The following is a 22,980-nucleotide window of genomic DNA, read 5'->3' as shown; positions in this document are numbered from 1 at the left end:
ACACTTTAGCCACCCGTTCTCCTCTTGGTGGACATTGGGGTTGCTTCTAGTTTGAGGCTATTATGGCTCTGCCACAAACATTCTGGGGTGTATATTTTAGCACATGTATGTTTATACTTCTCTTGGATATACTCCTGGGAGTGGAACTGGGGTATGGGCTGGGGGTGGCGCCTCTTACCTTCTCCCAGCACACTCCTCCCACCAGTGGAGAATCCTGCTTGGTGCTCTGAGAAACCCCAGGTGGCCCCCCACCCCTCATTCCTACGAGACCCTCAGGCAGCCCTGTTGAGAAAGGGCAGTGGACAGCCATAGCATAAATTTGCTGTAGCCACGTGGCTGCTGGGCTGGCTCTGGCACAGCTGTTGAGAAGTGCTCGCCTCTGAGCCCTTCAGATAAGTCTTTTCTCAATTAAACAAAAGCTCTGCAGCTGCTGGTTAGGAACTGCTTCTGTTCGGGCTGCCAGTTAGTGATAATCTGCTCATCCTGCACTGTCCTCTATCCAGCGTGGCAGTTGGAGTGGCCTCCAATGATGCTATAGCCCCACCCAAGGCAGGGGCTGCACCTCTCTTTTGCACTATCTCCCCTTGGCCTAGCATGGTCCTGGCATGTAGAAAGCTTGGTAAATATTTGAATCCAACTTTCTAAAATGCCAGTCATACAATGTTGCCTGAAGCCCCATTGCCCACGTGGTGCTCAGGTAAAAGTGCTGTGTTAATTTCCTGTAACTGCTCTAGCAAATGACCACACTTGGTGGTTTGAAACAACACACACTTATCACACAGGTCAGAAATCCAAAGCAAGTCTCATTGAGCTAAAAATCAAGGTGTTCACAGGGCTGTGTTCCTCCTGTAGGATCTAGGGGATAGATAATCCGTCTCCTTGCTTTTTCAGCTTCTAGAAGCCACCTGCATTCCTTGGCTTATGGCCTCCTCCCTCCCTCCCTCCCTTCCTTCCCTCCTTCCTTCCTTCCCTCCCTCCCTCCCTCCCTTCGAGGTGGAGTCTCGCTCTGTCACCCAGGTTGGAGTGCAATGGTGCAGTCTAGTCTCACTGAAACCTCTGCCTCCCAACTTCAAGTGATTCTCCTGTCTCAGCCTCCCAAGTAGCCGAGATTACAGGCGTGCATCACCACACCCAGCTAATTTTCTTTGTATTTTTAGTAGAGACAGGGTTTCACCATGTTGGTCAGGCTGGTCTCGAACTCCTGACCTCAAATGATGTGCCCACCTCAGCCTCCAAAGTGCTGGGATTAGAGGTGTGAGCCACCGTGCCCAGTCACTCTTCTCCATCTTTAAAGTCAGCAATGTGGCATCTCCAAGTCTCCCTCTCTAACTCTGTGTTCATCGTCACATCTTCTCTCACTCTGAGCCTCCTGCCTCTGTTTTGTAAGGACTCTAGTGATTACCTAGTGCCCCACTGACAATCTAGGATACTCTTCCCGTATCAAAATCTTTAATCATACCTGCAAAATCTCTTTTGACACATAAGCTAACACATGCTCGAGTTTCTTCTTTTCCTTTCTTTCTCTTTTTTTTTTTTTTTGAGACAGGGTCTCACTCTATCACCCAGGCTGGAGTGCAGTGGGGCGACCGTGGCTCAAGCGATCCTCCCACCTCACCCTTCCAAATACCTGGGACTACAGGTGCGGCTATCACACCCAGCTCATTTTCTTTTCAAATTTTTTTGTTAAGACAGGGTCTCACTATATTTCCCAGCCTGGTCTTTAATTCCTGGGCTCAATGAATCTTCCCACCCTGGCCTCCCAAAGTGCTGGGATTACAGGTGTGAGCCACTGCACCCAGCCAAACATGGACATCTTTGGGGCCATAATTCTGCCTACCGCAAGCCCCAAACTTTAGCCTGGCAGCAAGGCCTCAAGCCTATGAAACTGTGTTTCCCTCCACTCAATCCAGGTCTACACCCTCCTCTCCTGGCCTGGCACTGTCCTCCTTAGTCACTCTATGTGCCTTGCACTTTTCTACCTTTTCTCCTGAGTCCGCAGAGAGGGTTGATCAAAGCTAGAATTATCATGGCCCAAAACTCAGTGCCTTCAGTCTTGGCACCACTGACAAGTCACCTTCACCAGGAAGCCACTCCCAATCCTGCTGGTAAGAGTGGCCTCTTCTCAGTCCCACACACGGCTGGTGGCTCTGACAGGTGGTGTTGCGTGGGTGCAAAGCCTGGCTCTGTCATTTGCTGCCCCTGTGGCCACCTTAGGCAAGTTAATATCTGTGTGTCTTAGTGTCCTGGTCTATAAAAAATGATAATAGTAGTTTTGATAAGGTTGCATGAGGATTGAATGAGAGAATGTGTATAAAATGCTTTAGCACAGAGCCTGGGACACAAGAAAAACTTGATTTACAAAACAGTATTGTTTCATTCGCTGTTGATGTCTAAGGCTCACTTCCTAGCTGGAGTTCCTAGTAACTGCTTATAAGTACACCTGTATTATTCATCCCTGTGCCCCCAAGGTGTTCCCTGCAAATCATAGGTGCTTGTTAATTTGTGTTGGAGGGATGGAGGGATGGATGCATGGTCACATTTATTCATGCTCATCTATCTGAGTGTGGCCAGACCACGAGGCCAGCAGAGAAGCCAGGCTCCTATGGCCCCAAGCTGAGCAGAAGTGGCAGTTTAACTGAGAGTAGCAGGCAGTGAGGGAGTCTCCATGGACTATGTGAGGAAGTTGGGGGATGCAGGGGTGTTTAGAAAGGCTTCCCAGAGGAGATAAATGTGGGAAGTTGGAGTGGGAGGAGGCAGTGGGGCGTCTACCATCTCTACCTGGGCCTAGCCCTCAAAAGTAGCAACTCAAGGGCTCTCCCCACCCCCCCTCTCTCTCTGTGTCGCTCTCTTCAGCCTCCATGGCCCTGCAGTGTGAATGTTCTTTAACCGAGGTGGTGAGGCCCTGAAGGACGTCAGTTAGAGATGCTGATGGTTCCTGGGGATGGGACGACACTTCTTGCCAAGGACCCTCCTGAGTCCGCAGAGAGGGCTGATCCAAGCTGACCCCAGCTGTTCCCAAGTAGCCAGGATGGCCGCTCTTCTCCCACCTGTGATAAGGGTTTTGCTCTACCTTCCTGGGAGTGGGGGCAAGGTCTGTCTGGGTTCTGCCTGAGAGAGACCCTCATAAAGAATGAAGCTCCCAAAGTCCTACCAGGCAAGGGTGGTCTATTGAAGTGATCAGATTCTTGTTTGGGAAAAGGGGAAAAAAAAAAAAAAAGCTTTTTTAGAGCCTTGGGTAACATGACAGAAAAGAGCACGAATTCATTCAGCTGTAACTGTGCCCTGCACAATGAGTTCCTCTGGGCTCCTCGAGAACAAGCAGAGAAAGCCCCATTCCCACGGTCAATGCAACCACCATGCACTCATCACCCAACGGCTGCAGAGCCCTCCTCTGAGCTGCTGCCCCACCCTTGGCCCTGGAGGTAGAGGCCTGGGTCAGAGATCAGCCTGTTAGGTTCTGAAACTGACTTACTACGGGACGGTGGCATGCCCCAGCCCTCTCAGTGTCCCTATTTGCACAATGGAGGGTTATAATAATGCCTCCTGGCAGGACTGTCATGAAGCACACATGAAGCCTTGGAGGTGAATGTCTGGCATGGCTCTGGACACCAGTGTCACCTCCTTCCCCTCTCCTCCTTTGTTTTGGAAGTCCAGGAAGCAGCTCTCACACCTGAGTGCAAACTCACCTGGACACTCCTTTCTTCCCAGCAATTGCCCTCTGGACATCAACAAGGAGGGTGAGGGGAATGCTCAGCTAGAATCTCAGAGGGCCCCATCCTGGCTCAGCTGAAGATGCTCCCCCAGCCTCCCATTTCCTGGCCTTAGAAGTCTGTCATTAAGACATGCGGTTTGAGCAGGGGATCAAGTTCTCCATGTTTGGCTGTTCAGCCCCTCAGTGAGCAGCACTGATCTGCCCCAGCCTGTGCTGGCCCTGGCTTCTGGCTGTCTGGGCCATTTGCCAGGACTCCTGGGCCTTGGCTCCCTATTCCTAGCCACATCCACTGCCCCAGGCAGAGGCTGGAGGGGTCCCCAGACTCAGAAAAGATACTGCTTTCTGAGGTTCCTGATGTTGGGTGTCTGTGCCAGAGGAAGCTATTCCCAGGTGTTCCCAGGCCAGCTCTCAGGCGCTGAGAAAGGAATTTGCATATCCCCTCCCCCTGCCACACCTCCTCTGTCCCTGTCTAATCCACAAGCCCTCTCCCTCGCCCTGGCCAAGTTATTTCCTCTCTCAGGGCCCCCGTTTTCTCATGTGTAAAAGGAAGGCAGAAGGCTAGAATTGTCTCTAAGCCCTTCCAGGTGTGATATTCACAGATCCCATCTGGGCTAAGTGCTCACTGGGTTTGTGTTCAATCAATGTAGTCATTTACAGGTGAGGAGACTGGGCTTCTGAGATGTAGAGGCCTCCCCCAGGGTCATGCAAGCTGGAACCAAGTCCTGTTGACTCTCAATCCAGTGTTCCTTCCCCAGCCTCAGGCCACTGCCCCAAGGTCGGGGCAGCCAGCGTGGGAGGTGCAGCCTGGGTAGCTGCGTGGCTCTGTCATTGATGAGAACCCTGGAGAAAGTCATTCAAATCTCCATTTTTTTCCCAATGAGCTGCCTCTGTCCCAATGTCCAGAACATTCTCAGGCCCCAGGGTACCAAAAACAGTGAACACTTTTTTTTTTTTCTTTTTTTCTTTTTTGAAATGGGGTCTTACTCTGTCATCCAGGCTGAGTGCAGTGGCACAATCTCGGCTCACTGCAGCCTAAAACTCCCAGGCTCAAGCAATCCTTCCTCTTTCAACCTCCTGAGTAGCTGGGATTATTGGCATATGAAACCATGCCCAACTAATTTTTTTTTTTTTTTTTTTTTGTAGAGGCGAGGTCTCACTATGCTGCCTAGGCTGGTCTCAAGTTCCTGGACTCAAGGAAGTGCCAGGCCTCCCAAAGTGCCAGGATTACAGGTGTGAGCAAATGCACCCGACAATGAATTCTAACTGAATGCTTACCTACTGCTCTAAGTGCCTTCAGTAGACTTAACTCACTGCAACCTCATGAACTAGGAATCATTATGACTCCATTTTACAAACGAGAAAACTAAAGCACAGAGAGGTTAAGTCACGTATCCAAGGTCGAACAGCTTCTAAGTGTCTGTCTCACCCCAGATGCTCTAGAAAACAGAGCCCAAGGCAAAGCTTATGTCCTAAGGCTTTACTGGAAGTGGAATTCTAGGGCACAAGAGTCAGGAAAAAAAAAAAAAGGAAATGAGGCAGAAAAGGAAGGAAAGCAAATAGAAGCTAGTTGCATTTCTGAGCTGTTCACAGTTGCACAAGGAAACATAGCTCTTTTCTATGTCATGTAGGTGACCCAGAGAGGTCCTGTGCGCTGAACTTTGTTGAGGGGAGAAACATTCCGTTGAGGGGAGAAAGCCGGGGAACTTACGGGCTGTCTCCTTCCTATCCCCGGTCTCTCCACAGGAGGGAGCCAGTGCAGAGTGAGCTGTGAGATTCACTCCCTCATAAGGGAGGTGGAGACACGGTATCCTTCCCAGTGGCAGAGCATCCCCGCCCCTTCGTATTTAGTTGTTAACCCTGTCCTGCATTGCACCCGTCATCTCGTGGTCCGTTTTGTCTCTGCTGGTTTCAGTTAGTTCTGCCCCCTGGCAATCGTGACTCTCCATTTTATAGAGGAGGAAACTGAGACTCAGGTGACTTGGCCTGGGTCATAGAGCTAATCCAAAAACGAGTGTGTACCACCCTTGCCCTGTATGGTGCAGATCTGGAGAATACGTGTCACGTGGCCCTTGATCCAGGTCTTTCCAGGTAAGAAAAGAAGGTGCCTCCTCTGCAGAGGTTGCCCAGACATCTGGGTTCCCTCCCTTCCTCCTTCTTCCCTAATCCTCCAAAGGGCTCCATTCTCCGTGATTTCCATTGCCCACTCCCACTTCAGTCCTGGCACGTTAGACTCCTCTATGTGCTACATTCTTCTGCCCCTGCTCTCAGGAAAGCTCTGCCCTGGCGACCTATAGCTCAGAGAATCTGAGTCCCTGGGAGAAGAGTTTGAATCTCCAAAAATCTCTGGGTTTTACCTATTTTATTTATTTTTGAGACAGAGTCTCACTCTGTCACCCAGGCTGGAGTGCAGTGGCGTAACCTTGGCTCACTGCAATCTCCACCCCCCGGGGTTCAAGCGATTCTCCTGACTCAGCCTCCCGAATAGCTTGGACTACAGGCACCCACCACCATGCCCAGCTAATTTTTGTATTTTTAGTAGACACAGGGCTTAACCACGTTGGTCAGACTGGCCTCGAACTCCTGACCTCAGGTTATCCTCCCACCTTGGCTTCCCAAAGTCGGGTTTTATCTAGAGCTTGTGGACACTCTGATCGCAGGACTCAAACCCCACGCACTCCATGTAGACAGGGCTGGAGGGGACACAAATGCAGCCCAGAGCCTCAGTGCCCTCCGGAGCACAAGGGTCTCCCAACCGGGCCCCAGACCCGAAGTCCAGAGCACACTGCAGTGGCTGACGGAGGCCTTCTAGGGGCAGAGGAGGAAGGATGGCTGTTTCTGGGGATGGAGGTGGTGGCGCAAGACCCCCGTCCTGTGGAGACCAGGGCGGGTGGGAGGCACTGCGGCCAGCAGGGGTCAGCAGAGGCCCATTGTTCTCCTGCTCCTCCTGCACCCAGAGACGACTGCAAGGCCTCAAGCCAGAGCCCCAGGTGCCCTATTTCGTAATTTAAAAAGAAAAAAAAAAGTTGTCTCCTGGTAATACATACATATGATAACAATAAAGTGGCCCAGAAAAGCTAATGCTGAAAACATACAGCAATGACGCTCCCACCCAAGCCTCCGGGAATTTTTTTTTTTTTTTTTTTTTTTTTTTTTTTTTGAGACAGAGTCTCGCTCTGTCGCCCAGGCTGGAGTGCGGTGGCGCGATCTCGGCTCACTGCAAACTCCGCCTCCCGGGTTCACGCTCCCGGCACATTTTAAAAACAAAAACAAAACTCTTAATATCTATTTGCTGTGGGAGGCAGGCTAATTGCTTGACCCCAGGAGTTGAAGACCAGCCCCAGAAACATGATGAGAGCCAGCCAATCTCAGAAAGAAAGACAGGAAGGAAGGAAGGGAGGGAGGGAGAAAGGAAAGAAAAGGTAGTTTCATATTAATTTTGACATGCATTGGGAAATATCTATATATATTTATATAACAAGTCCTTCAATTGCTTAGAATAAAGCTATTTCATTTTTAAATTACAAAAGGGAGTTGAAAAATAGTAAATAATGTACAATACCCCAGAGGAAAGCAAATATGGCAAAACTCATGAAGGTGATAAAGAAATTGATTGGAAAATAGTGGTCTTGATTCTTTTTTTTTTTTTTTTTAAAGAGATAGAGTCTTACGCTGTCGCCCAGGCTGGATCACAGTGGCGTGATCTTGGCTCACTACAACCTCCACCTCCTGGGTTCTAGCAATTCTCCTGCCTCAGCCTCCTGAGTAGCTAGGATTACAGGTGCACAGCACCATACCGGCTAATTTTTTGTATTTTAGTAGAGATGGGGTTTCACCGTGTTGCCCAGGCTGGTGTCAAATTCCTGAGCTCAGGCAGTCAACCTGCCTCGGCCTCCCAAAGTGCTAGGTGTGAGCCACTGCACCTGGCCAATTCTTGAAGTTGAAAACCAGTGAGGGTAGCAGTCACTTCTATGATGGTAGAGGCTGGTGCAGAGGCATTTGGCCTTACACGCATAACAGGCACAAACTTCCACAATGAACAAACTCAGGTGGGCAAAACTGCAGTTTTATTTTCTGTAACTCAATGAAAAAAAAAATTTTTTTACAGCTCTCCACCCTTCCTCCTAATGTCAGGATATTTAATCTGCTCATTTTGAGACACAGGACCTGCTGGATTTCCTAGGCCAACTAAGAATCCCTAAATCTAGCTGGGAAGGTGACTACATCCACTGTTAAACACGGGGCTTGCAACTTAACTCACACCCCACCAATCAGGTAGTAAAGAGAGCTCACTAAAATGCTAATTAGACAAAAACAGGAGGTAAAGAAATAGCCAATCATCTATCACCTGAGAGCACAACAGGAGGGACAATGATCAGGATATAAACCCAGGCATTGGAGCCAACAACAGCTACCCTCTTTGGGTCCCCTCCCTTTGTATGGGAGCTCTGTTTTCACTCTATGAAATTTTGCAATTGCACTCTCTTCTAGTCCGTGTTTGTTAGGGCCGTCCATGCCATCCCTCCGGATCCGGCAGGGTGTCCGCTGTGCTCCTGATCCAGCAAGGTGCCCATTGCCACCCCCGATAGAGCTAAAGGCTTGCTATTGTTTCTGCATGGCTAAGTGTCCAGGTTTGTCCTAATTGAGCTGAACACTAGTCAGTGGGTTCCATGGTTCTCTTCCATGACCCACAGCTTCTAATAGAGCTATAACCCTCACCGCATGGCCCCAGATTCCATTCCTTGGAATCCGTGAGGCCAAGAACACCAGGTCAGAAAACACGAGGCTTGCCACCATCTTCGAAGCTCTGGGAGCAAGGACTCCCCGCCCCCACCATAACATTTTGGCGACCACAAAGGGACCTCCAAAGTGGTGAGTAATATTGGACCACTTTCACTTGCTATTCTGTCCTATCCTTCCTTAGAATTTGGAGGAGAATACCGGGCATATGTCAGCCGGTTAAAAATGATTCGTGTGGCCACCAGACTTAAGACTCAGTTGCGAGGCTATCTGGGGAAGGGCTTTCTAACAACCCCCAATCCTTCTGGGTTGGGAACGTTGGTCTGCCTGGAGCAAGCTTCCGCTTTCCATTTTCTTGGGGAAGCCGAGGGCCGACTAGAGGCAGAAAGCTGTCGTCCTGAACTCCCGGCATTAGCCAGTTGAGATCATGGCGCAGCCAGAAGTCTCTATTTGACAGTCACCCATGAGTGCACCCCTACCTTTCCTTCTGACCCATACCTCCTGGGTCCCCACCACAACTTTCTTGAAAGTGTAGCCCCAAAATTCTCCTTACCTCTGAATCTACTTCCTCTGATCCTTGCCTCTTAGGTAGTAATGGTTCAGGCTTTCATTTCCCTCTAGCAAGTTGTATCTCCAAAGGGATCTAAGGAAGCTCTATGCTGCATCATTAGGCAACTAGGCTATAAACCCAGGGAGTCTTATCCCTGGTGTCCCTCCCGATTTAGGTATACAGCTCTCAACATGGGCAGTCATGTGGTACCCATTCCCCACCACCCTTGCCAGGGTCCCAAGTTTGTAATGGCTAAGAGGAGGAGAGAGAGAGACAGAGGAGAGACACAGAAGAGAGAGAGAGAAACACGGAGGAGAGAGAGACACACACATGGAGGAGAGAGAGAGAGGCACGGAGGAGAGAGAGAGAGATAATGAGGAAGTCAAAGAGAAAAAGATAGAAATAGTAAAAAACAAAAACAAAAACAAAACAAACAGTGCCCTATTCCTTTAAAAGCCAGGGTAAATTTAAAACCTACAACTGATAATGAAGGTCTTCTCCATTACCCTATAACACTCCAATACTACCTTGTTCTCACTGTAAACAAGGGCATAACCTAAAAACACTGAGACCACTGACAACCCATAGCTTTCCTATCAAAAATCCTTAACCCAGTAACCAGCAGATGCATTCAATCTGTAGCGGCAACTGCTCTGCTAACAAAAGAAAGTAAAAAAGTAACTTTTAGAGGAAACCTCATTGTGAGCATACCTCACCAGCTCAGAATTATTCTAAGTCAAAAAAGCAAAAAGGTAGCTTACTAACTCAAAAATCTTAAAGTATGGGACTATTCTGTTAGAAAAAGGTAATTTAACACCAGCCACTGATAATTCCCTTAACCCAGCAGATTTCCTAACAGGGGATTTAAATCTTATTTACCATACAGAGGTCCAACCAGACCTAGGAGGAACTCCCTTCAGGACAGGACCATAGATGGTTCCTCCCAGGTGATTGAGGAAAAAACCACAATGGGTATTCAGTAATTGATACGGAGACTCCTGTGGAAGCAGAGTTAGAAAAATTGCCTAATAATTGGTCTGCTCAAAAGTGCGAGCTGTTGTCACTCAGCCAAGCCTTAAAGTACTTATAAAATCAAAAAGACTATCTCAACCTTGACTCAAAAAGTTACCTACACCCTTTCTGAAATGAATTTGCATAAGAACTGTTTATGGCAATGCATCTTGATGGGGCAGCTGGGTTGTTATGAAATACTCAGGAACCCAGCCCAGCTCTAGGACTCACCCCTGAGCACAAAGGCAATGTTGGGTACGCTGGTAAAGGACCACTGGAATCTAGCAGCCTGGACCACTTTCTTTGTGGTCAAGAAAGGTGGGAAAAGGGGTGCAGGACTGCTACATCGGTGAGTGTAACTAATCCAATAAGCAGAGGTCCATAGGTGGTTACACACCCTGGAAAGAAATAAGCATTAGGATCATAAAGGATGCTCTAGGAGTAATGCTCGTTGGAAAATGACTAGGGGTGCTGGCATCCCTATGTTCTTTTTTCAGATGGGAAATGTTCTCCCCAAGGCAAAAATACCCCTAGAATTGGGACCAATTTGACCCTCAGATGCTAAGAAACAACTTATGTTCTTCTGCAGTACTGCCTGACCACGATATCCTCTTCAAGGGGGAGAAACCTGGCCTCCTGAGGGAAGTATAAATTAATAACACCATCTTACAACTAGACCTCTTTTGTAGAAAAGAAGGCAAATGGATTGAAGTGCCATATGTACAATCTTTCTTTTCATTAAGAGACAACTTGCAATTATGTAAAAAGTGTGATTTATGCCCTACAGGAAGCCCTCAGAGTCTACCTCCCTACCCCAGCGCCCCCCTGACTCCTTCCCCAACTAATAAGGACCCCCCTTCAACCCAAACAGTCCAAAAGGAGATAGACAAAGGGGTAAACAGTGAACTCAAGAGTGCCAATATTCCCCGATTATGGCCCCTCCAAGCAGTGGGAGGAGGAGAATTCGGCCCAGCCAGAATGCATGTACCTCTTTCTCTCTCAAACTTAAAGCAAATTAAAATAGGCCTAGGTAAATTATTAGATAACCCTGACGGCTATATTGATGTTTCACAAGGGTTAGGACAATCCTTTGATCTGACATGGAGAGATACAATGTTACTGCTAGATCAGACACTAACCCCAAATGAGAGAAGTGCCGCCATAACTGCAGCCCGAGAGTTTGGCGATCTCTGGTATCTCAGTCAGGTCAATGAAAGGATGACAAGAGAGGAAAGAGAACAGTTCCCCACAGGCCAGGAGGCAGTTCCCAGTGTAGATCCTCACTGGGATGCAGAATTAGAACAGGGAGATTGGTGCCGCAGACATTTGCTAAGTTGCATGCTAGAAGGACTAAGGAAAACTAGGAAGAAGCCTATGAATTATTCAGTGATGTCCACTATAACACAGGGAAAGGAAGAAAATCCTACTGCCTTTCTGGAGAGACTAAGGAAGCATACCTCCCTCTCACCTGACTCTATTGTAGGCCAACAAATCTTAAAGGTAAATTTATCACCCAGTCAGCTGCAGACATTAGAAAAACACTTCAAAAGTCCGCCTTAGGCCCAGAGCAAAACTTAGGAACCCTATTGAACTTGGCAACCTCGGTTTTTTTATAATAGAGATTAGGAGGAGCAGGCAGAACGGGACAAACGGGATATGAAAAGGCCACTGCTTTAGTCATGGCCCTCAGGCAAGCAGACTTTGGAGGCTCTGGAAAAGGGAAAAGCTGAGCAAATCAAATGCCTAATAGGACTTGCTTCCAGTGCAGTCTACAAGAACACTTTAAAAAAAGGGTTGTCCAAGTAGAAGTAAGCTGTACCCTTATCCCTGCCCCTTATGTCAAGGGAATCACTGGAAGGCCCACTGCCCCAGGGGATGAAGGTCCTCTGAGCCAGAAGTCACTAAAAGTCCAGCAGCAGGACTGAGGGTGCCCAGGGCAAGTGCCAGCCCATGCCATCACCCTCACAGAGCCCCAGGTATGCTTGACCATTGAGGACCAGGAGGTTAACTGTCTCCTGGACACTGGCGTGGCCTTTTCAGTCCTACTCTCCTGTCCCGGACAACTGTGCTCTAGATCTGTCACTATCCGAGGAGTCCTATGACAGCCAGTCACTAGATACTTCTCCCAGACACTAAGGTGTGACTGAGGAACTTTACTCTTCTCACATGCTTTTCTAATTATTTCTGAAAGCATGTTTAGAAATGTCACTCCCTTGTTAGGGAGAGACATTCTAGCAAAAGCAGAGGCCATTTTACAACTGAACATAGGAGAAGGAACATCCATTTGTTGTCCCCTGTTTGAGGAAGAAATTAATCCTGAAGTCTGGGCAACAGAAGGACAATATGGACAAGCAAAGAATGCCCGTCCTGTTCAAGTTAAACTAAAAGATTCTGCCTCCTTTCCCTACCAAAGGCAGTACCCCCTTAGACCTGAGGCCCAATAAAGACTCCAAAAGACTGTTAAGGACCTAAAAGCCCAAGGCCTAGTAAAACCATGCAATAGCCCCTGCAATACTCCAATATTAGGAGTACAGAAACCCAATGGACAGTGGAGGTTAGTGCAAGATCTCAGGACTATCAATGAGGCCGTTGTCCCTCTATACCCAGCTGTATCTAACCCTTATGTTCTGCTTTCCCAAATACCAGAGGAAGCAGAGTGGTTTACAGTCCTGGACCTTAAGGATGCCTTTTTCTGCATCCCTGTACATCCTGACTCTCAATTCTTGTTTGCCTTTGAAGATCCTTCGAACCCAACATCTCAACTCACCTGGACTGTTTTACCCCAAGGGTTCAGGGATAGCCCCCATCTGTTTGGCCAGGCATTAGCCCAACACTTGAGTCAATTTTCATACCTGGACACTCTTGTCCTTCGGTATGCAGATGATTTACTTTTCACCACCCGTTCAGAAACCTTGTGCTATCAAGCCACCCAAGCACTCTTAAATTTCCTCGCTACCTGTGGCTACAAGGTTTCCAAACCAAAGGCTCAGCTCTGCTCACAGCAGGTTAAATACTTAGGGCTAAAATTATCCAAAGGCACCAGGGCCCTCAGTGAGGAACGTATCCAGCCTATAGTGGCTTATCCATATCCCAAAACTCTAAAGCAACTAAGAGGGTTCCTTGGCATAACAGGTTTCTGCCTAATATGGATTCCCAGGTACGGCGAAATAACCGTGCCATTATATACACTAGTTAAGAAAACTCAGAAAGCCAATGCCCATTTAGTAAGATGGACACCTGAAGCAGAAGCAGCTTTCCAGGCCCTAAAGAAGGCCCTAACCCAAGCCCCAGTGTTAAGCTTGCCAATGGGGCAAGACTTTTCTTTATATGTCACCAAAAAAAAAAAAAAAAGAATAGCTCTAGGAGTCCTTACACAGGTCCAAGGGATGAGCTTGCAACCCGTGGCATACCTGAGTAAGGAAATTGATGTAGTGGCAAAGGGTGGCCTCACTGTTTACGGGTAGTGGTGGCAGTAGCAGTCTTAGTATCTGAAGCAGTTAAAATAATACAGGGAAGAGATCTTACTCTGTGGACATCTCATGATGTAAACGGCATACTCACTGCTAAAGGAGACTTGTGGCTGTCAGACAACCGTTTACTTAAATATCAGGCTCTATTGCTTGAAGGGTCAGTGCTGTGACTGTGCACTTGTGCAACTCTTTTTTTTTTTGAAATGGAGTCTCGCTCTGTCGCCCAGGCTGGAGTCCACTGGCACGATCTCGGCTCACTGCAAGCTCCATCTCCCAGGTTCATGCCATTCTCCTGCCTCAGCCTCCCGAGTAGCTGGCAATTCTTAACCCAATCACATTTCCTCCAGACAGTAAAGAAAAGATAGAACATAACTGTCAACAGGTAGTTGCTCAAAACTATGGCACTTGAGGGGACCTTTTAGAGGTTCCCTTGACTGATCCCGACCTCAACTTGTATACTGACGAAAGTTCCTTTGTAGAAAAAAGACTTCAAGAAACGGGGTATGCAGTGGTCAGTGATAATGAAATACTTGAAAGTAATCCCCTCACTCCAGGAACTAGTGCTTAGCTGTCTGAACTAATAGCCCTCACTCGGGCACCAAAATTAGGAAAAGGAAAAAGGGTACATATATATACAGATTCTAAGTATGCTTACCTAGTCCTCCATGCCCATGCAGCAATATGGAGAGAAAGGGAATTCCTAACTTCCGAGGAAACACCTATCAAACATCAAAAAGCCATTAGGAGATTATTATTGGCTGTACAGAAACCTAAAGAGGTGGCAGTCTTACACTGCGGGGTCATCAGAAAGGAAAGGGAAATAGAAGGGAACCGCCAAGTGGATATTGAAGCAAAAAGAGCCACAAGGCAGGACCTTCCATTAGAAATGCTTATAGAAGGACCCCTAGAATGGAGTAATCCCCTCTGGGAAACCAGGCCCCGGTACTCAGAAGAAGAAATAGAATGGGGAACCTCACGAGGACATAGTTTCCTCCTCTCAGGATGGCTAGCCACCGAGGAAGGAAAAATACTTTTGCCTGCAGCTAAACAATGAAGATTACTTAAAACTCTTCACCAAACCTTTCACTTAGGCATAAATAGCACCTATCAGATGGCCAAATCATTATTTACTGGACCAGGCCTTTTCAGAACTATCAAGCAGATAGTCAGGGCCTGTGAAGTGTGCCAAAAAAATAACCCCCTGCCTTATTGCCAAGTTCCTTCAGGAGAACAAAGAACAGGCATTACCCAGGAGAAGACTGACAACTCGATTTTACCCACATGCCCAAATCTCAGGGATTTCAATATCTACTAGATTGGGTAGATACTTTCACTGGTTGGGCAGAGGCCTTCCCCTGTAGGACAGAAAAGGCCCAAGAGGTAATAAAGGCACTAGTTCATGAAATAATTCCCAGATTCGGACTTCCCCGAGGCTTACAGAGTGTCAATGGCCTCGCTTTCAAGGCTACAGTAACCCAGGGAGTATCCCAGACATTAGGTATACAATATCACTTACACTGGACCTAGAGGCCACAGTCCTCAGGGAAGGACAAAAAAATGAACAAAACACTCAAATGACATCTAAAAAAGCTAACTCAGGAAACCCACCTTGCATGGCCTGCTCTGTTGCCTATAGCCTTACTAAGAATACAAAACTCTCCCCAAAAAGCAGGACTTAGCCCATACAAAATGCCATATGGATGGCCCTTCCTAACCCATGACCTGGTGCTTGACTGAGAGATGGCCAACTTAGTTGCAGACATCACCTCCTTAGCTAAATATCAACAAGTTCTTAAAACATTACAAGGAACCTGTCCCTGAGAAGAGGGAAAGGAACTATTCCACCCTGGTGACATGGTATGAGTCAAGTCCCTTCCCTCTAATTCCCCATCCCTAAATACATCCTGGGAAGGACCCTACCCAGTCATTTTATCTACCCCAACCATGGTTAAAAAGGCTGGAGTGGAGTCTTGGATACATCACACTGGAGTCAAATCCTGGATACTGCCAAAGAAACCCAAAAACCAGGAGACGATGCTAGCTTTTCCTGTGAACCTCTAGAGGATCTGCGCCTGCTCTTCAAGCAACAACCGGGAGGAAAGTAACTAAAATCATAAATCCCCATGGCCCTCCCTTATATTTTTCTCTATACTGTTCTCTTACCCCCTTTCACTCTCACTGCACCCCCTCCAGGCCGCTGTATGACCAGTAGCTCTCCTTACCAAGAGTTTCTATGGAAAATGTGGCTTCCAGAAAATATTAATGCCCCATATATCTAAGGGAACCCCCACCTTCACTGCCCACACCCATATGCCCCACAGCTGCTATAACTCTGCCACTCTATACATGCATGCAAATACTCATTATTGGACAGGAAAAAGGATTAATCTTAGTTGTCCTGGAGGACTTGGAGCCACTGTCTGTTGGACTTACTTCACCCATACCGGTATGTCTGATGGGAGTGGAGTTCAAGATCAGGCAAGAGAAAAACACGTAAAGGAAGTACTCTCCCAACTGACCTGGGTACATAGCACACTTAGCCCCTACAAAGGACTAGATCTCTCAAAACTACATGAAACCCTCCATACCCGTACTTGCCTGGTGAGCCTATTTAATACCACCTTCACTGGGCTCCATGAGGTCTCGGCCCAAAACCCTACTTACTGTTGGATGTGCCTCTCCCTGCTCTTCAGGCCATATATTTCAATCCCTGTACCTAAACAATGGAACAATTTCAGCACAAAAATAAACACCACTTCCGTTTCAGTAGGACCTTTTGTTTCCAATCTGGAAATAACTCATACCTCAAACCTCACCTGTGTAAAATTTAGCAATACTATAGACACAACCAACTCCCAATACATCAGGTGGCTGACTCCTCCCACACAAATAGTCTGCCTACCCTCAGGAATATTTTTTGTCTGTGGTACCTCAGCCTATCATTGTTTGAATGGCTCTTCAGAATCTATGTGTTTCCCCTCGTTCTTAGTGCCACCTATGACCATCTACACTGGACAAGATTTATACAATCATGTTGTACCTAAGCCCCGCAACAAAAGAGTACCCATTCTTCCTTTTGTTATCGGAGCAGGAGTGCTAGGTGGACTAGGTACTGGCATCGGTGGTATCACAACCTCTACTCAGTTCTACTACAAACTATCTCAAGAACTAAATGGTGACATGGAATGGGTCGCTGACCCCTCCCGAGGAAATCTCAGCTACATAACCCCTACTATGCCCTAGTTCAGCAGGAGCAGTTAGAGTGGTAGTCGGCCACCTCCCCAACAGCACTTGGGTTTTCCTGTTGAGAGGGGGGACTGGGAGACAGGACTAGCTGGAGTTCCTAGGCCGACTAAGAATCTCTAAGCCTAGCTGGGAAGGTGACTGCATCCACCTTTAAACATGGGGCTTGCAACTTAGCTCACACCTGAACAATCAGGTAATAAAGAGAGCTCGCTAGAATGCTAATTAGACAAAAAAAGGAGGTAAAGAAATAGCCAATCATCTATCGTCTGAGAGCACAGCAGGAGGGACAATGATCGGGATATAAACCCAGGCATTGGAACCAGCAACAGCTACCCTCTTTGGGTCCCCTCCTTTTGCATGGGAGCTCTGTTTTCATTCTATTAAATCTTGTAACTGCACTCTCTTCTGGTCCGTGTTTGTTATGGCTCAAGCTGAGCTTTCGCTCACCATCCACCACTGCTGTTTGTCGCAGTCACAGACCCGCCACTGACTGCCATCCCTGCGGATCCAGCAGGGTGTCCACTGTGCTCCGGATCCAGCTAGGCGCCCTTTGCTGCTCCCGATCGGGCTAAAAGCTGCCATTATTCCTGCACGGCTAAGTGCCCGAGTTCATCCTAATTGAGCTGAACACTAGTCACTGGTTCTCTTCCGTGACCCACAGCTTCTAATAGAGCTATAACACTCACCACATGGCCCCAGATTCCATTCCTTGGAATCCGTGAGGCCAAGAACCCCAGGTCAGAGAACATGAGGCTTGCCACCATCTTGGAAGGGGCCCGCCGCCATCTTAGGAGCTCTGGGAGCAAGAAGCACCCGGTTAACAGTTTCACAAAAACTCTGTCATTTTCAAGTTTAAACTTAGTCAAGTCGTAGCATCCCATTTCTAGGAATTTATCCTAGAGATAGACTAGCTCAAGTACGAACCACGCAAGGATAAGATTATTCATCACAGCTTCATCTGTAACAGCAAAAGACTGAAAACAACCTGAATGTTCATCCTACAGAGCTGTTGAAATGCATCTCGGGCCAGCCCTTCCATGGAATGCTATACATACCCCCTAAAAAGAGAACCAGGAAGCTCTCCAGGCAAAAATATGAAAAGTTCTCCAGCAAATGTTGTCAAGCATAAGAAGATATGAAACTGTGTATGCCATATGTTAGCATTTGTATATATCCAAGATATTTCTAGAATGATGCAAAAAAATATTTTAACAGTGGTGGCTCTGGAGAAAAGAAATGAGTGAAGAATGGTGAGGAGAGGGACAGAAAAGTGGGAGGAAAATTTAATTTTTACTGTGAAGCCTTTTGTACCTTTCAAAACATTTTATTGAGATGAAAATCACGTAACATTAAATTCACTGTTTTAAAACGTAGGATTCATGGCTGGGCATGGTGGCTCACACCTATAATCCCAGTACCTTGGGAGACTGAGACAGGAGGATCCTTTGAGGCCAAGAGTTCAAGACTATCCTGGGAAATATAGCAAGACCTTGTCTCTACAAAAAAATTTAAAAATTAGCCAGGCATGGTGATACATGCCTGTAGTCCCAGTCACTTAGGAGGCTGAAGTGGGAGGATCACTGGACCCTGGGAGTTTGAGGCTGCAGCGAGCTACAGTCACACCACTGCATTCCAGCCTGAGCAACAGAATGAGATCCTGTCTCAAAATAAAAAAAAGAAAATGTACAATTCAGTGACATTTAGTACATTCACAGTGTTGTGCAACCATCATCTCTATCTAGATTCAAAACATGTTCATCACCCCAAAAGGAGACCCCATACTCATCAAGCAGTTAGTCCCCTTTGTACATTTTCATGTTACACTGTATCAGTCAGGGTTCTGCAAGAAACAGATGGCCCCCTTAAAAAGGGCTGGTGAAGAACTTAATGAAGGGACAAAGAGGTGAGGACAGTGTTAAGGGAACCACAGGGGATGGTGAGGCAGCTGCAGGGAGCTAGACACTTCTGACCTGAAGGAGCTGGGGAGGAACTGCTCCCCTTGAGGCCAGAGCTGGCTGGAGGGGCTGCTGCTAGAAGGACAAGGATGCACCTGCTGCCAAAAGTGTGGCCAGCCAGGAGGGAAGGAGGGGAATAAAAACTCCAACCTTTCTTTCTCTCCACCTTCTGTCCTGCCACCACCTGGCATTGGCCTGACAACCAGAGGCCAGAGGCTGGGAGCCCAAGGGATGCTCACACAGGGCAGCTCTGGGGACAGAGTGAGGGGAGAGAGTAGAGAGGGAATCTGGGGCAAACAGAATAACTGGCATGTTGCTTGCCTTTATTTTTCAAAATGAAATGAGCCATTCAAAAAGTTCAGCTGAATCAGACTCCACTACGGCCTGACCTTTTCAGCACCATGTCCCAGCCTTGAACTTCTGTTGCTATGTTCCCTTTGTCCTGGTTGCCAGGTGGGGTCAGCCCTCCTCTCAGTGACTGCAGAATGACCATGTTCCCATCAGCCTCTGTTGCCAGCCCACCAACTGTCTCCTCCAGCAGCCACTTGACCCTCAGGTCACTGACTGCCCTGGCAAGGGGGTCTGCTGGGCCTTTTTGCTCTTAGTTCCTTGAAGCCATCTTTTCTCTGTGGCCTGTGCTTTGGGGGCCCTGTCGCTTTCTTGGGCCACCTCAGGTCCTTGTTATGCTCAGACCTGGAAGATCTGCCCAAGGAAGGTCTTCTTAAGGCCCTCCCCAGGGCCTTGCCTCTGTTTGAACTATCTTCCCCTTCTTGGTTCCCTGGATCTATAAGAATCTGAGGGAAGGGGAAGGGGAAGGAAGGGATGTTGGGAATAAAAAACTTACACATTTTTGCAAACCTTCCCAGGCTTTTATCTTGACCTAGGCTTTTGAACTTCAGAGCTGAGCATTCTATGTCTTTTTCTCTGATTATGGTTCTCCTCGGGTGGGGAGACACTGACTTGTCACTTACAGTGGTGTCTCACTGGATCCCTCCAATCAGCCCATGGGCAAAGGGCTCCCCATCACCTTCTCACGTCCAACTGGAGCTGGTGGCCACTTTGGCCCACCCCAGGCCATCACCCTTATGATTCAAGCAGTTAAAACTGAGGCCAGGAGAGGGCAGAGATCTGCCCAAGATCATGGTGGAGGGCGAGTCAGTGGGAGATTCAGGCCTTGCAGCCGGACCCCAGACCTCCCGCTCAGTGTACCTTCAACAGCATTAGGAAGGTAGCATTTGGGGGCCTGTGGCCTGAGACCGCGAGTTTGATAGAAGGCAGCCCAGCTTTTTCTCAGTTACCTGCCTTCACCAGACAGCATCACCTGTGGGCCAGCTGGACCTATTTCTTCTTGGGGACATCTCATATGTATCCTCACTAACACCTCCTGTACACAATGTATATGGAATTGAATTGTGTCCCCAAGCAAATTTGTGTCTACCCAGAGCCTCAGAATGTGATCTTTTTTGAAAATAGGGTCTCTGCAGATACAGTTAGTTAAGATGAAGTTCTATGGCATCAGGGAAGGCCCTACTCCAATGACCAGTGTCCATGTAAGAAGAGAAAATAGGAACATAGACTGCTATGGTTGGAAAATTTCCAACAAATTTCATGTGTTGGAAACTTAACTTCAAAATTCTTATGTTGATTGGAGGTGGGGCCCTTGGGAGGTAATTAGGATTAGGTAAGATCATCAGGGTGGGGTCCCATGTTGAAACTGGAAACTACAAGAGGAAGAAAGACCTGAGCTGGCACCACACTCTTGCCCTCTCACCATGTGATGCCCTCCACATTATGATATAGCAGGAAAACCCTCACCAGATGCCAGCACCTTAATATTGGACTTCCAGCCTCCAGAGCTTTAAGAAATCAATTTTGTGTGTGTGTGTTTTGGTGTTTTTTTAAATTTGTTTGTTTGTTTTGTTTTTTGAGGCAGGGTCTCACTCTGGTTGCCCAGGCTGGAGTGCAGTGGTGCAATCATGGCTCACTACAGTCTCAACCTCCCAGACTTGAGTGATCATCCCACCTCAGCCTCCCAAGTGGCTGGGGCCACTGGCGCACACCACGGCGTGGAACCCAGCTAATTTTGTTTTATTTTTTGAAGATACAAAGTCTCACTATGTTGCTCAGGATGGTCTTGAACTCCTAGGCTCGAGCGATCCTCCCACCTTGGCTTTCCAAAGTGCTGAGATTAAAGGCATGAGCTTCCATACCCAGCCTATTTTCGTTATGAATTACCCAGTCTGAGGTATTCAGTGATAGCAACAGAAAATGGACCAAGGCATTGACACAGAGGAAAGACAGCCATGTGAGGACAGAGGCAGAGGCTGGAGAGATGCACGTGCAAGCCAAGGAACACCCAGGATGGCCAGTGACCACCAGCAGCTGGGAGAGAGGCAAAGAAGAATCTGCCCACAGCCCCTAGACAGAGTGTGGCCCTGCGCATATCTTCATTTCCAATATCTGGCCTCCAGAGCCATGAGAGAATATATTTCTGTTGTTGGAAGCCATCCAACTTGTGGAACTTTGTTACAGCAGCCCTGGGGAATGAATACACGGTCTTAGAGGTGAGACTTTTGGTATTGAGAAAAAGGCCTTGTCCTATGTGAATTTCCCATCTCTTTATGGCTGCCTGAAAACCCACCCGTAACATGCTTCCTTCCTTTAGAAGAAGGGGCAGGTCCTGGCTTCTATTCAGATGTCCCTGGAAAGTCACATTCCTCAGTTGCCTCTATCATGTCTTCAGTGCAAATGCTTCTATAGACCATGTGACAGTTCTCAGTGTTGGAAATGTCTCCTTCCTTCCGCCAGGGTGGGCTCCCTCCTCAGATCTCCAGCCTCCACGCAGGACCTGGGGGAGGTGGACTGAGTGGGTGAGATCCCTCCCAGGGCAGCATTCGGCAGACTGCAAGTCAAGAGTGCAGAGTGTATGCAGCCAGGGGTAGCAGCCACTTCAGGATCTGGGTCAGGATTTGTGCTGAGAACCACCATGGCCTTTTAAAGCCAGTGAGGAGGTTTTCTGGGGGCCCAGAAGCCCTGAGCCCATTGGCCAGACCTCCTGGGAGAAGCGGAGCAGATTTGCATCAAAAAGAACACTGGCTTCATTGAAATTCTCCTCATCTTGAGTGAAACAAAACCACAAAGAAGAGGAAAGTTTTAATTCTGAGAAACTTCACTGAGGAGCTTTTTTTTTTTTTTTTAACTTCTAAAAATAGAGAGGAAATGAGCCTCTTTGGGTCACTCTAGTTGCCGCCTCCCCCCGCCCCATGCCTGCCCCCGCTGCCCACTCAAGGCCAGCCTCTCACAGTGGGTGACTGAGCTGTCTTCAGTGGAAGCCCAAGGCAGATGCCACGCAATTCTGGAGCTGGATACGGCTGCCCACACGGGGACCCCAGCATGCTGGACAGCAGAGAGACCCCACAGGAGAGCCGGCAGGACATGACTGTGGGGACCACCCAAGAAAAATTGAAAACCAGGTAAGTCGGTGGTTGGGTTTCTGCACACTGCACCTGTGGGCCGAGTTCTAGACTTTACTCTGCTGTGTGAACTTGGGCAAGTTGCTTCTCTCTCTGAGCCTCAGTTTCTTCACCTGGGAAATGCAGGGAAGGATCTGGGCAATCCATAAGATGGAAGAAGAACCAGTCATTTGGAGGGTTACTTAGTATGTCCAAGAAAGGCTCATCAAAGAATGAGGCACATCCCAGGGGTATGAGCTGGGGCTGCAGTGGGAGACCCGTTGGATCTCAATCGGATGGAGGAGGAATTTTTTAGTCAAGAACATTTCCCTGTCTTCTCAAGGGGGCCTTTTGCCTGCAGGTGTCAAAGACAGACAAGTTTTGTCGGGGAGCCAGAGGTTCTCAGTCCGGTTTGCTGTGTGACCTTGGCAAGTCCCTTTGCCCCTCTGGGCTGTAGCTTCCCTGTCTGAATGTGAGTGCAGTGGCTGAGGTTTCCCTAAAGCCCTTCCACTGTGTATATTCCAGTGATCTGTGATTCAGAGGAAGCGGATTCAATGTGTCAGGCATTCACCAGTGCCCACCCTGGCCCAGGCCCTGTCCATTAGGGAGTAGGGGATCCTGAGAAGATGGGACTCAGTCCCAGCCCTGGGATGCCCTGGTCAGGAGGCAGGAAGAAGGCAGGCGTGCGTGCGCGCACGCGCGCGCGCGCACACACACACACACACACACTGTGATTTGTGTCCAGGAGGGGCACAGGCTAAGGGGTAGAGAGAGGGAGGCTTCTAACTGGGGCGCCTGAGATGGACCTTGACAGTCAGAGTGGAGACAAGAGCAGTCGGCAGAGAAC

General features: G+C 48.2%; 1 protein-coding gene across 1 annotated transcript in view; it reads left to right on the top strand.

Moving 5' to 3' along the window:
- The first annotated feature begins 21,953 nt into the window (after positions 1 to 21,953).
- The window catches only part of ACSBG1 (acyl-CoA synthetase bubblegum family member 1), a 64,851-nt gene continuing 63,824 nt past the window's right edge, over positions 21,954 to 22,980 (top strand). The window contains exon 1 of the mRNA XM_008015727.3: positions 21,954 to 22,154. Coding sequence (XP_008013918.2) covers positions 22,024 to 22,154 — 131 coding nt within the window. The 5' untranslated portion in view covers positions 21,954 to 22,023. The remainder of the gene's footprint in view (positions 22,155 to 22,980) is intronic.

The sequence above is a fragment of the Chlorocebus sabaeus genome, chromosome 26 (genome assembly GCF_047675955.1).
Source record: "Chlorocebus sabaeus isolate Y175 chromosome 26, mChlSab1.0.hap1, whole genome shotgun sequence".
NCBI lineage: Eukaryota > Metazoa > Chordata > Mammalia > Primates > Cercopithecidae > Chlorocebus > Chlorocebus sabaeus.
The sequence above is the reverse complement of the archived record's forward strand: the minus strand, read 5'-3'. Positions and strand labels throughout refer to the sequence as shown.